The sequence below is a fragment of the Bufo gargarizans genome, chromosome 2 (genome assembly GCF_014858855.1).
Source record: "Bufo gargarizans isolate SCDJY-AF-19 chromosome 2, ASM1485885v1, whole genome shotgun sequence".
Lineage (NCBI taxonomy): Eukaryota > Metazoa > Chordata > Amphibia > Anura > Bufonidae > Bufo > Bufo gargarizans.
The window spans coordinates 11503186-11517002 of NC_058081.1; the positions used below are offsets into that span (position 1 = coordinate 11503186).

Consider the following 13817-nt stretch of genomic DNA (forward strand, 5'->3'; position numbering starts at 1 on the left):
TAAAGAAATGCTACAGTGACAATGAAGTAGAGGTTCTGGATTGGCCTCCACAGTCTCCAGACCTCAAGCTAATTAAACACTTGCGGGCAGAGTTGAAGAAAAAGCTGTATTCGTACCCAAGCGAGTCGACCAGTATGCACCAATATTGGGAACATGTAGAAGAGACCTGGGAACAGATTTTAGTCAAGAAATGCTTGAATCTGATCGAGAGCATGCCCATAAGGATTCAGGCAGTGTTGAAAGAAAAAGTTGGATTTACAAAATAGCAACAAAATAATAAAAAATTTAATTTCGAATTTTAGGAGAAAAACAGTAACAATGCAGTTACATGACAATAATCTGCATAACTAATCAAATGCTAAATAGTTGCAAATCCAATTTATGTATAGGATAGCCAAGATGATTGTCTATGAAATGATGGGAGTCTCATGTTCAAAGCTGTAGTGGATGTTGATATACTATATGGAGCCTAAAAGTCAAAAGTTCAAAACATTGTTACCCCTTTGCTCATCAGTGTATAAATCACACTGTTATGTATTAATGTTATTTCTCCCCCTCAACATCCACAACTACGCATCAATCACAACCTTCTTATCTGCACAGTGCAGGTTACAAACCTAAACATGTCGAACATTGTATAGTTTTCTACTGCTTTCCTACCTCTGAAGACCTATTCCAATTGCTCCACACATTTGGATATGCTGAGGGATGTGGCACAGGCCCAAATACCATAATATAATGCGTGTGCATCAGAAAACTGATACATCTACCTTAGCATATGTCTCCCCAATGTGTGACCACCAGCCTCGGTTACAGAATTGTGCTTCCAATAATTATTCTAATCTGTATCATTATAACTTGTCTACAGCTGGAGAACATTTTCTGGACAAGAATAAATCAGGACTGATAAATGTAATGAGCACAGTGGATCCAGTGGTGGAGGACCTCAGAGAAGAAGGCCTGCTGACAGAAGAACAGTATCACAATATTCTACTGAAAGAAACTTCTAAAGAGAAGATGGCAGAGATCTATAATATCACTGATAGCTTTGATAATGTAAAGAAGGATAAAGTGTATTTAGCTCTCAGGACACACAACCGCTCACACATCAGAGTTATGGAGAGAATTAGCAAGCCATCACTGTCTGTGTCTGAAAACTCAGGTAGGAAACATGTTTAGTGTTATATAGTTTAAAGGTAACCTGTCATCAACTTTATGCTTCCTTCACTAAGAACAACATAATCTAGTGAGAGTCACACTGACTTCAATGGCCTGTCACTCATAAGCTAAAATTTAAGGGAACTTGTCATCGTGGATATGCATTTTCAGTTGCCCACAGTACCTTAATCATGCACTTATGAGGTTCTGGAAGAAGTTCTTGTTGCAGATTTCAAACTAGTAACTGCACTCAAAATGCACTTTTAATCTTTCTCCAGCTGTATGGAAATGTGCCTGTTCAAGTCAAGGAGGCCGGTGTTTTACCCGTCTAAGTCAAGGTTTCCTTGTCCAACCCCCACCTCCTGCATCTTGATTGACAGAGCCTGTGTAGGATCTAAAGAGAGCTGGTGATAACATTCCCTGCCTAAGAGAACATCAATCTCGACTCCAAGATGCAGGAGTTGGGGGTTGGGCGCGGAAATCTTGACTCAGAGAAGTAAAACACTGACCTCTTTGACTTGAAAAGGCTAATTTCCATACAGCAGGAAGAACATTAAAAGTGCATTTACTAGTTAGAAATCTGAAACAAGACCTTATTCCAGAAGTGCATGATTAAGCTATGACGGGCAGCTAAAATTACATATCCAAGATGACAGGCTCCTTTAAATGATTTCTGAAAATAAACATTATAATCTTTATGGACCGTGTCTGGAAGAGAGTCATTCCTGCCTGACAGTTACCCCTCTCCCTGCTCAATTGGGGGAAAACTGAGAAGAAAGCTGTCAATCATGAATAGGTGAGCAGAAAGAGGGGTAACTCATAAATAACAGTGACTCTTCTCGGGCAGCCATCACTATTTTTTAGACCAGGGCTCCCTGAGGGCAGTATAAAGTTGGTGACAAGTTCCCTTTAAGCTTTATACTGATGCAAAGTTCCACATACGGTGGTGAGGTACATAATGAAATTCTGACTTCCTGCAGCCACCTCTAGGGGGAGCTCAGGAGTTGACTGCATACTGTGATATTTTTATTTGATTTGATTTATCTGTTGAGATCTTTAGCTGTCCTCTAACCCCCCCTCAAAAAAATAATAATATTTAATTAAAGATGAGCTGCCACTTAGCCTGACCTGTCTGATGTAGTAAATACTTGCAGTCCCCACATAACAGCAATTCTGGAGCATCTGACTAGATAATATCAAACTGTGCAGGACGACACCTCCAACTGATAAGACTCAGTCGTCAATGTATTCATACATCTTCAGTAGGAATAACAGAGGAACTCTATAAAGCAGAGTTCTGAGAAAAGACGATCCGGGATTATATTACAGGGAGCACTGAAGGGAAATCCTGCATCCGATAAAACGGAGATCTTTATTGACAGCAGAGTGTCCTCGCGTTTTAGGTCTTTAGAGACTGATCCTAGCTCATGACATGGGGCTCACTGTTATGCACTAAATCAGACAGAAATGAAAGGGCCTTTTTTATAAGAGAATCAAAACGGAAATATGGACCTATTTTGGAAATGTTGACCACATTCTGACAGCCTCATTGTAATAACACGGAAAACGGTAATGTATTTTATGCTGCTAACCGCTGATTGTCTCAGCTATGGAGACTTGCTCTGTGGGTAATAATCTCATGTACTCGATATCATTTCATTCTTTATTTCAGGTGATGCAGTAAAATATATCGATCTTGGGCCTGAGGAAAAGGACGATCACACAGTTTGGTAAGAGATTTCCTGATAGTCTTGCTGGACTGAAAAAGAGAAGTCAGTTCAGAGATGTCATTTATGCACGTTTAAAAAAATGAAAATTGAACAAAAAGAATTCAAAGTTGGCTAATGTTCTATAGCTAGTTTCCTGTCCATTTCTGGGTCCTCAGGCTTCACTCATGAACCAAACATGAACCTTTGCCAGTGTCCTCTAAAAGCAGGTCCTTAGTATTGCCTTGACAACTAACCTGCTGCTCCTTCTCCTGATTTATTTCCCATAATGTCTAAACTAAACTAGAGCTTCACTGATTTAACCCCTTGAGGACAGGGTGATTTTCCATGTGTGGGTTTTCATTTTTTACTCTTGACCTTTCCAGAGCCATAACTTTATTATTTTTTCTGTTCGTATAGACATTTTTTTTTTTTTTTGAGGGACAAGTTGTACTTTCTAACGGCAAGCAATGGAATGCAATGTAGTAGGAAACTTGTAAGAAACTCCAAATGGGGTGAAAATGGCCCTTTTTTTTTTTTTCTTTTTTTTTTGGGGGGGGGAAGGTGAAGTAACTAAAATGTGTTTTTTTTGTTACCTCGTTCATACATAAAAACAGTATGAGCAAATTGGAATGCAATTTTTTTGTTTATTTTTATTATGAGGAAAGGAGGGGAGATTTTAATTTGTATATTTTTTTTAATATTTTGGAAAACATTTTTTAACCCCTTTTAATATATATACATATATAAATTGTCCCTTGGAGACTTTTACATGTGAGCATGGCCCAAATGTGTAATCCTTAGATTAATTGTCCCATAGGCTTGCAATTAATTACCACTGCAGTCTAAAATGATGAGGGGGCATTTTTTTTTTTTTATAAATTCTTTATTTATCAATTTTCTTTGTATAATCACATAACAAAGAGGCATTAGGATGATACATAAATGAGAGCGAAAGGTAACAATACCTGGAAATATCAGCATTCAAGTACAAATAGTACTAGTCAGTACTAAATGAGTGCGAAGTAGAGTCACCTCCATCATTCTCTAGACTGGTCTCCAATACTTTACGGTATCATTGTAATACTTAATAGAAGAAGAAGGAGAAAAGAGAGGTAAAGAAAATAAATAAAAGAAGAAGGTAGAAAGAGAGATAAGTAGAGGGGGGGAGGGTGAAGGATAGAGGGGGGGGGGGGTGCTACTAGGCAGCTACGTCATAAATATAGGCGACATCGTCACCGTTTGGCTAGGATCCATCTACGTCAGATCTCTCCAAGGGCTCCAGACCTTAATGAATTGGTCATGCGTTCTGTCGATCCAACTGGTCATTTCCTCAAACCTGCAAATTTGGGTCATCTTTGCTTTCATCTCCTGTACAGTTGGAGGGTGGACATCTAGCCAATGCAGGGGAATTAATGCTTTGGCCGAAGATGTGCGAGATAAGATTCTTTTTTGAGGGTGAATACTGTGGTGTTGGCAATGCCAGTACCACATTTTCTAGAGTGAGCTTGAAGTTTGTAGTTGTTAGTTTTTGGATTAACGCTTCAATCTCCTTCCAGTAGAGTTTGATCTTAGGGCAGTGCCACCAGATGTGTGATAAAGAACCCACATCAGTTCCGCATCTCCAGCATTCCCTTGTAGGTGTCAGTCCTCTGATGTAGAGGAAATCTGGAGTTTTGTACCACCTCGTCAGGAGCTTATAATGACTCTCCTGTAGGCGAATACAGCGAGAAAAACCATGAGAGCATCTCAATATTTGCCTCAATTCGATGTCAGTTATAGTCCTATTTCACTCTTTCTCCCATTCTCTGATATAAATTGGCCTCCGAAGTTCACCCTCGCCTCCCACCACCTGGTAGAGTTTTGAAACTTTTCTAGTAGCGATAAGTGGTGATTGTATTAGCTTCTCAAAATCAGTCAAGGGCCTCTGGAGAGGGTACCGCTTCTTCATCTCCCCACACACAGCTCTAATATGTGGTTTTACAGGGAAGAACCCTGGTGCTTCCGTAATTGAGGATGAAAGTGCCTCTAGGATGTAGGACTCTATATTAGGGGTGGTTTCCCCTAATTTTATATAGTTTAGAGAGTTCCATATATGTTGATTGTTACTAGCATCACAGTCTAGGAGATCAGGCAGTAGGCTAACCGGCAATAGGGGGGATGGGTCAGGTGCTAATGTTTTCCGTGTTTCCCTCCAGACCTCTCCTATACCGCGTACCAGTGGGTCTACAGTTACTTCCTTCTGAATATGTCTGTCAGGTAGCCATAGGTGTTTCTGGAAGTGTGTTCCCAAGCTGTGGCGACAAATGGCCTGTACGTCCGGGCGCCTGTTTGGGTTCACCATTTCCAGCCACCTGTTAAGCTGGATTGCTTTATAGTACCGAGTTACGTCTGGTAAGCCTAAACCTCCCTTCTCTTTGTGTCTTGTCAAGGTTTCATGGGATATCCTGGGTTTTCTGCCATTTCATAAGTATTTAGAGTACATAGTCTGCACACTCTTGAAAAACGATTTAGGGAGCCATATCGGGACTAGCTGCATCACATATAGAACTTTTGGCATCACATAGGCCTTCAAAATATTTTTACATCCCATCCAGGACAAGTAGGGGAGATTGCAAGTTTGTAGTATGCGTTGTAATTCTCCTAAAAGGGGGGTGTAGTTATGCTGGTACAGATCATTGGTGTCGCTAGGGATCAATATTCCGAGGTATTTAATGTGTCCTTTGGCCCAATTGAATAAGAATCGTGCTTGCAAGGGGGCGATTTTGGATTTTGGTATAGAGATGTTCAGTATCTCTGATTTGGTATGGTTGACTTTAAAGTCCGATAGAGAGCTATATCGGTCTATGCTTTTCACTAGTGGGTCTAGCCCTTTCTCCGGGTTCGCCACCAAAAATAGTAAATCGTCTGCAAACGCAGTACATTTTAATTCTTTTCCTTCGTATTGAACCCCAGGTATATCAGGGGATTGCCTAACTAGTTGAAGTAGCGTTTCTATCACTAAAATAAAAAGTGAGGGGGACAAAGGGCATCCCTGTCTGGTTCCGTTTGTTATAGCGAAGGATGGTGACAGTGTACCGTTAACTTTTAATCTAGCATACGGATTTTGGTAAAGGGTAAATATCGCTTTCGTGAAAGTGTCTGGGAAGGCAAAGCGTTGCAGAGTCAACTTCATGAATAACCAGTTGACTCTGTCAAACGCCTTTTCAGCGTCTATACTTAATAGAGCCAGGGGTATCTTTTTCCTGTGAGCTATGTTTATAGCGTGAAATATCCTGTGAGAATTGTCTTTTCCCTCTCGACCTTGGACAAATCCTGATTGTTCATGACCTATCAAGCCTGGTAGGAGCTTGCCCAATCTACATGCTAAAATTTTAGCCCACCATTTTAGGTCCAAGTTCAAGAGGGAAATCGGACGGTAGCTTCCACAGCTCAGGGGGTCCTTCCCTTCTTTAGGGATCAAGGTGACGTGGGATTCGAGAGTCTGTTTGGGCATAGAGCCTCCTTGCATAAGTGCGTTACAGACTTCTGTGAACCTGGGAACTAGAATGTCTTGCAGTTTTTTGTAGTATAATAAAGGCAGGCCATCGGGGCCTGGGCTTTTCCCAGGTGGGAAAGTGTTGAGGATGTTAAGCGCTTCTTCAGGCGATATCGGCTTAATAAGGCTATTTGAATTTTCTGGTGTTAGCTTTGGGAGATGTAGAGAATTCAGGAAGTTCCTAATATGGCGCTCCCTTTGAAGCTCTTTCTCAGGGGAACCTATCTGGTGTAGGTTATATAGTTCAGAGTAGAACTCTTTAAAGGCCCTAGCTATTTCTGGGGTGTCGCTGGTCACATCGCCATTTGGCTGTTTTATAGAGGAGATATGAGTAATGTTTTTCGTTTTCGTAAGCAAGGATGACATCAGTTTTCCCCCCTTATCTCCATGAGCATAGACCTTATGCTGAAAATTCATCAATTGCTTTGCTACTCTGTGGCTAAGTAGGTCCCGTAGCTTAAGTCTGAGTTCTGTCAATGCTATTTGATGCTCATTACGCTGTGTAACCTTATGCTTTCTCTCAATTGTCGCTATGTCAGCTAACAGTGTGTCTACTGCTCGTTGCTGTTCCCTTTTGACTCTGGTACCCAGGGGAAAAAAGCAACCTCTAATAAATGCCTTGTGGGCTTCCCAGACAATAGGTTGAGAGCTGTGTGTTGGTGAGTTAAGCGCGAAGTACTCCATCAACTGAGTCCTGACCTGATTCAGATGCAGCTGATTATTCAAGAGGGATTCGTTTAGCTTCCAACTCCAGTTCCTTTTTGGTAGAGAGGCCAGGGTGAAGGTCGCCGAGCAAGGAGCGTGGTCAGATAAAGTGATGGTTCCTATCTCTGCTGACCTAAAAGAGGGAAGAAGAGATGCAGACGTCAATATATGATCAAGTCGCTGATACGTTCCGTGCGGAACTGAATAGAAAGAGAAGTCCTTGGTCGTGGGATGAAGGCTACGCCAGACATCTACTAAACGTAATTAGTGCAGTTTCTTGTGTAGTTTGATAAGAAGTTTTTGTGATACACGGGATTTGGCCGAAGATGAGTCGATGACAGGGTCCATTACCAAGTTCAAGTCGGCACCTAAGATTATCTGCCCCTCAGCAAAGACTTTTAGCGTGTCTAAGGCTTTCAAAAGCCAGTGTACAGGGGATTTATTCGGTACATATAGATTTGCTAAAGTGAATTTGTGGTTTGCTATTAAACCTTTGACTAGCAAGAGGCGACCCTCCGCATCTGAGTGTTGTTGCAGTAGAGTGAATTGAATGGATTGGTGAACTGCTATGGCTACTCCTTTGGAAGCCGATGCAGGTTGCACACTATGAAACCAGTGGGCAAATGGACGCTTCGGTAGCCTTGGCATTTTCCTCTGACGTAGGTGGGTTTCCTGCAAAAACACTATCTGAGATCCCATTTTCCTAAGTGCCATCATAACTTGTCCTCGCTTCTGTGGTGTATTTAATCCCTTCACATTGAATGTCGAAACCTTCATGTCAGCCATCTCAGCAGCTGGGTAGATTACCTCTCAGGTAGGACTAGGGCCTAGGTTTTCGACTGGTAAGGATTCAATAAATCTAGGAGGGTTATCAGTAGGGTGGGGGAGAGAAGAAAAAAGGGGCGGGGAGAAGAGCCCGAAAGAGAAGAGGAAGAGAAAAGAGAATAAAAAGGAAAAGTATGAGCAACAGAAAGAAGTAAGAAAAACGACAGTCAGTGAATTAAACGGGTCGGGAAGACCTTTTATGCGGATATTACGCCGTCTGCTTCGGTTCTCTTGGTCTTCTAACAGCAAGAAGGCTCTGTTAAGTTCCTCGGCGTGACCATTAAGGCACTCTGTCACTCCGTTTGCATGCGATCTGAGCTCTTGTGTCGCTTGCTCTAGGGCCTCGACCCTGTATCCAACTTGGGAGATTTCGGTTTTAATATCGGCCAGTTCAGTTAGAACCGGTCTTAACGCTTTATCCAGCGCTTGGCTGAGCACTTTGGCGAGGCAGGATTTAGACACTGGTGTCGGATCTTGTTCCTCTGCTGTGCCGCCACGTTCACTTTCTTCTCCGGAGTCCTCTACTTCCGTCTCCTTCATGCGCGCCGACGCCATCTTGGCGCCAGGTCCCGGCGAGTGAGAACTTATTTTTTTCAAGAATTTCTGCATATCTTGCCGCCCCTTGTGGGATCGAGGTGTGTCTGGGGGGTCTAGTCCCCTATCTCTGCCATATTTGACCATTTTTGGTCCGGTCACCGCTACTTATTAAGCTGTAGATGTTAGGACGTGGAGGAGCAGTTCTCTCACACAGCCATCCACGCCAGGAGCCAGGCTCCGCCCCATGAGGGGGCATTTTTGAAGAATACATATACAGCAGATGTCCCTAAGGGGTTAAAGTTGAGCCTTTTATATTTCTATGAAATCATCTCCCTTTTGCTTTTGTAATGCAGGGGAACTGGGTGAGGATGTTGTAGAAGATGTCCAGACTTGTAAGCAACAATGATTTACCTAATGCCATATGATCATTTAATGGGTTACAATTGAACACTTCAGTAATACAGTGAGCAACAGTAGAATATGAATAGGATACAGTAGAATCATCTCAAATAGGTTTAAAAGTGCCACTTACTGTAGGTATGCACAGATTCAGCTCTATACTCCATTATAGCAACATACATTGATGTCTTGGTAGTACTGTCCCCAGGTGCCTCCTGCTGTTTGCTGAACTCCTCTGTAGACATAATTAATGTATTGGTAGTACTCTTCCCAGGTGCCTTCTGCTGTTTGCTGAACTCCTCTGCAGACATCATTGATGTCTTGGTAGTACTGTTCCCAGGTGCCTCCTGCTGTTTGCTGAACTCCTCTGCAGACATGCCATGTAGGCTCTAGTTTTATGATCTGCTTTACTGGTCTTTTTGGCCTAGGGCAGTGGTGGAGAACCTATGGCACTGGTGCCATAGGTGACAATCAGAGCCCTCTCTGTGGGCACCCACACCCTGGAAAAAGACTATTGTGTACCAATATGTTTTAGACTTTTCCTGTCATTCATCAACACAGGGCGCACTATGAACGGCACAAGCAGCACTCTTAATGTAGGCAGACTATTATAGCTAAATGATAAAGTATGATGTTGAACTGTAGTATTTAGGTTAAATTTCTGTGTTGGCACTTTGCGATAAAGAAGTGGGTTGTAGGGTTGTAATGTGGGCACTCGGTCTCTAAAAGGTTCACCATCACTGGACTAGGGGATGATGAACATCACGTGGCGGCACCATTGCTCTGCATGGAAATTTACCAGTGGGCTGATGCCCAGGAGGGCTGCCTGAGCTCTCCTCCTGACCACCAACTATGTAGCATAAGTAGTGATTTGTCACTCCCGGAGTTAATTAACATGGGGGGGGGGGGGGGTCAAACCTTTATGTACCTGGCCAGGAATCACAGGTGTCCTCCTAATTCAACTGTATTGCCATCCTTTGGCAATGGAAGTAGGAGGCCAGAATGTGGCAGCTGGCGCAAGTCATCACAGAGGGGCAGCTTCTGAGGAGGTAAATATTGGTGTTGGGGCATTATTTTGTGCTGCACTGTAGTTTTCAATGTTGTTGGGCCAGTTTATTGTGTCATACTGAAGAATTTTGCTCTGTTGGGGCTGTATTTTGTGCTGCTATTTGGTATTGTTGGCCTGCCTTCTGTCAGGTTGGACCCACCTACAACATGGGGCAACTTTATTTTTTTATTTTTTTCCAGGGCCACTTTAAGTTCCCAGTCCTCTGTTGCTCTGAACAACACTCTCCTCTTCTCCCTGCTTGACACACACACTGCACACAGAATCATGTCTTCTGCCAATCTCACCAGTTTCTCTCATGTCATGTCCTCTAACACAAGCTACAATTATGCATCCTGCTTTCCACCATAAATACCGGGCAAATACCACTAGAAGGTTCCAGGGTCCATAGTCCTGTGGCTATAGTATGTACAGTACTTTGAATCTGTAAGTAGTGAGCATACCTCTACATGGTGCATAAGTGCATGTATCACAGATGCGTAACCAGCAGGAAACACTTCTAGGAAAGAATGCTCCTGTATCAGAGTATCTAAATGGAGCATGGTGTGTTTTTTTTTTTTTTTTTGTGTTTTTTTTTATTATTCTCTTCCAGATTCATATATACATATATATACGTAATTATATACGTACATATAAGTAATTGTCCTTGGTCAGATTTGAAGCTAGAATTGCAATGCTGAAAATTAATAATGATTACTATTGACTTCTGATTACGATTTTCTTGACCTTTTCAGGAAGGTTCCTGGGTCTATTATATTCACCATAATCTGTTGCATCTGCAAGGAGATGTACAAAACTCCTGTAACATTGATCTGTGGCCATAACTACTGCCTGGAATGTATTGATAAGACCTGGAACAATCAGGATAGTGATGATACGTCCTGTCCCATCTGCAGAAGAAGGTTTAAGAACAGGCCTGAACTCAACAAGAACCTGGTTCTCTGTCAAATAGCAGAATTTTGTCAATCATCAAAGTCAGACAAGAAGACACATGAGTATTGTACATATTGTACTTCACCGTTGCCACGGCGTGCAGTTAAACATTGCCTGTTATGTGACGCTTTTCTCTGTGAAAACCATTTAAAGGTCCATAGCAAACAAGCAGAACACGTATTGTTGGACCCCAGCGTATCTCCAAAGAACAGAAAATGCTCCATCCATAAAACAGTCCTTGAGTATTACTGCAGTCAGGACTCTGCCTGTGTCTGTTCCCACTGCTGTATAGTTGGTGAACATAAAGGACACCAGGTGATACCTATTGGAGAAGCCATGGAGATAAAGAAAGACAAACTGAGGGACACTGAAGAAAATCTAAAGCTCAAGAAGTTAGAGATAGAGAAAAGTATAAAGATTTGCATGCTAAAAGTTCTAGAAAAAGCACATACTGCATCAGAAACTGTTGAGGTTGAAGAGATGAGGGAAATCCTACAATTAGTCCAGGGAGGTCTATTCATAGAAGGACAAGCTGAATATCTAGTTGAGGATCTAATTAGGCAGCTGGAAGTTAAAAGGTCTCATTTGACCCAGTGTATTGCCCACATTGAAGAGCTGTGCTATAACACTGACCCATTCCAAGTCTTACAAGATCAGGAGGACTATAACCTGTAGTCCTTTGTGTATGAGAGATACAAGTTGCTGTAGTTGTGAGTTATCCCCTCCCTTGTGCTTCTCAGCTGTGTCAGTCTCATAGGAATGAATAGAGAAGCAACTGACTTTCTTTCCTGTGTCAGTTGGACATCAGAGTGCTGATCACATGACACAGCTGAGGATCAGAAGGGACAGGATATCTCACAGATACAGTCACTGGTGAGAAGATTACATTCACTACAGTTTACATGATGCACCTTTCTAACAGATCAGAGAATACAAATTTTTGTGGGAGTTCTTCTTTAAGTATTTTTTGTTAGTAGAAAGGACTTTTCCCCCCAAAGTGAGATGTATGGTCTAGGTGCATAGAGATGATTTTGTGATAGCTCACACAGGTTTACTTTTAGTTTACTTAACACATTTATCAAATATATGTAATTTCAAAGCATTTTTAGGATACATTTTTTATGCCATTTTTATTTTGTGTCCTTTTGTATAAGGAATCTTTGAAATTCTCTGGAGAATCCTTCAGAATGTTGAAATTTGGTTCATACTGATTGTTAACCATTTGATTTAAATAACAATTACAGTAACTAACAATAACTTAAAAATCAATTGATAACCCAAAATTTTCTAAATGAAAAATAAAACTTGCCTCTCGAAAGAAGCCCACTTATAGATACATAATGCCACAAACGTACCTGTCTGCGGTCCAGCGGTAAGATCTTCGGAGCGGCTGCGCCGGATGAGACATGCTGCTGAGCCATGCCCCCTGGTGATGCGGCAGCGTCATTAGCAACTGGACACAATGTTTTCTCCGCACAGCTGGCGTGTGCTGGAGGAGACTAGCAGTGGGCTATTGTTCAGCTGATCTCTCCTGTATGCTGGATGGAGCACTGAGTCATGGACCTATCAGGTTCTGATCCAGGGACTCGGTGCTTTATTTAAGACCCTCATGGCAATACACCCTGGCCAGTTATAGGTTTTCCCTTGCTGTGCTCCAGTTGCTATTTTGCTGTTTGGATTGTTGCTATTGGATTTGACTTCGGCTTGACTTAGACCCTCTGTGATTTGGTACTATATTTGTAGTGTCCCACTACGTAAATGTGGGCACTACGCAAGGGTCACTTGGGTCACCTTGTTCCCTTTAGTGGAACATGGTCATGGTATTTTGTATTGCATTTTAATGTATGTTGTCATGTTATCTCCTGTGTACCAGGCCTGTTAGGGGTGTAGTTCCTCCTCCTAGGCAGTAGAGAGAGCTAGGGAACCCCCTAGTATATATAGACAGGTCCAGTCCAGGGAGAGGCAGAGTGTGTAGTTAGAAGCCAGTGTGCACTAGATAGAGTTCAGCTGAAGTTCAGCTTCTACCATGCAGCTAGATAGCCCAGGTTTCTAGCTTGCACCCAGGAGAAGAGGTTGCCTCCTGAAGATATCTAGCATCTTGTGAAGTACAGAGCAGAGACAATTTTATCCAGCCAAGTAGAAAGCTGAAGGGCAGAAGGATATTTACAGCAAGAGGATTTATACCAGAGTAAGGTTTCCCTATCCAAGGATAAAGCCAGCAATAGGGCATACGGGCCTTGGAGAAAGCCAGACAGGATCTGAAGAAAGTACAGCCTGATCTGTGAGTGTTTATTCCCTCTGTGTATCTTGCAAGGACTTTGCCTGCCATTTATGTGAAGCCTGCCTGTTATCAAGACCCTGCATTTGGAACTAACTGAAACCTGTATATAGTTGAACTGTTCAGTAAAAATAAGTTCTGGTTCACTACAACTGTGTGTACCTCAATTATTCCTACAATAAATTGAACTTTAAGGGCACACTAAACCTACAACACCCAGGGCACCTCACCTACCACCAGGCCTGGTCCCTATACCCAAAGAGTGCCCCAGAGGATCTATGTGCCAGCCTCTCCATCATCACTGCTGTACGCCTGCCCAGGGTATATAAAAACTGTGAGTACTAATAGCAACCCTCGGTGTGTTAACTGTCCCCTGTGACCTCATAATCGCTCACCCTGCAGGACTGGCGTACTGCATATTTTGGCGTCACAAACAGGATGCGAATATTCCTACAACATAGTGGGATCTGAACTGTGTGCCATTATTGCCTATAAAGTGATAAATGCCCTATCTGTTTATTTGAAAATTGTTGGGCCAAAGAACTGTGAAAAACTGTGGTGTGAAAACTGTATTTTGTGGACTGTTTGCTGCGTCCTAAGTCACCGCTTGCTGTCAGTGAATTGACAGCGTTTTGCTGTAAGATGGCCGCCTAAGCTGACTGGATTATTTGC

General features: G+C 42.4%; 1 protein-coding gene across 4 annotated transcripts in view; it reads left to right on the forward strand.

Annotated features, from left to right (window-relative positions):
• The window catches only part of LOC122927047, a 126041-nt gene extending 112747 nt beyond the window's left edge, over nucleotides 1-13294 (forward strand). For all 4 annotated transcript variants that reach the window (XM_044278602.1, XM_044278604.1, XM_044278603.1 and 1 more), the window contains 3 exons: nucleotides 869-1162; nucleotides 2831-2888; nucleotides 10669-13294. In XM_044278602.1, coding sequence (XP_044134537.1) covers nucleotides 869-1162; nucleotides 2831-2888; nucleotides 10669-11542 — 1226 coding nt within the window. In that variant the 3' untranslated portion in view covers nucleotides 11543-13294. The remainder of the gene's footprint in view (nucleotides 1-868; nucleotides 1163-2830; nucleotides 2889-10668) is intronic.
• Nucleotides 13295-13817: the final 523 nt, after the last annotated feature.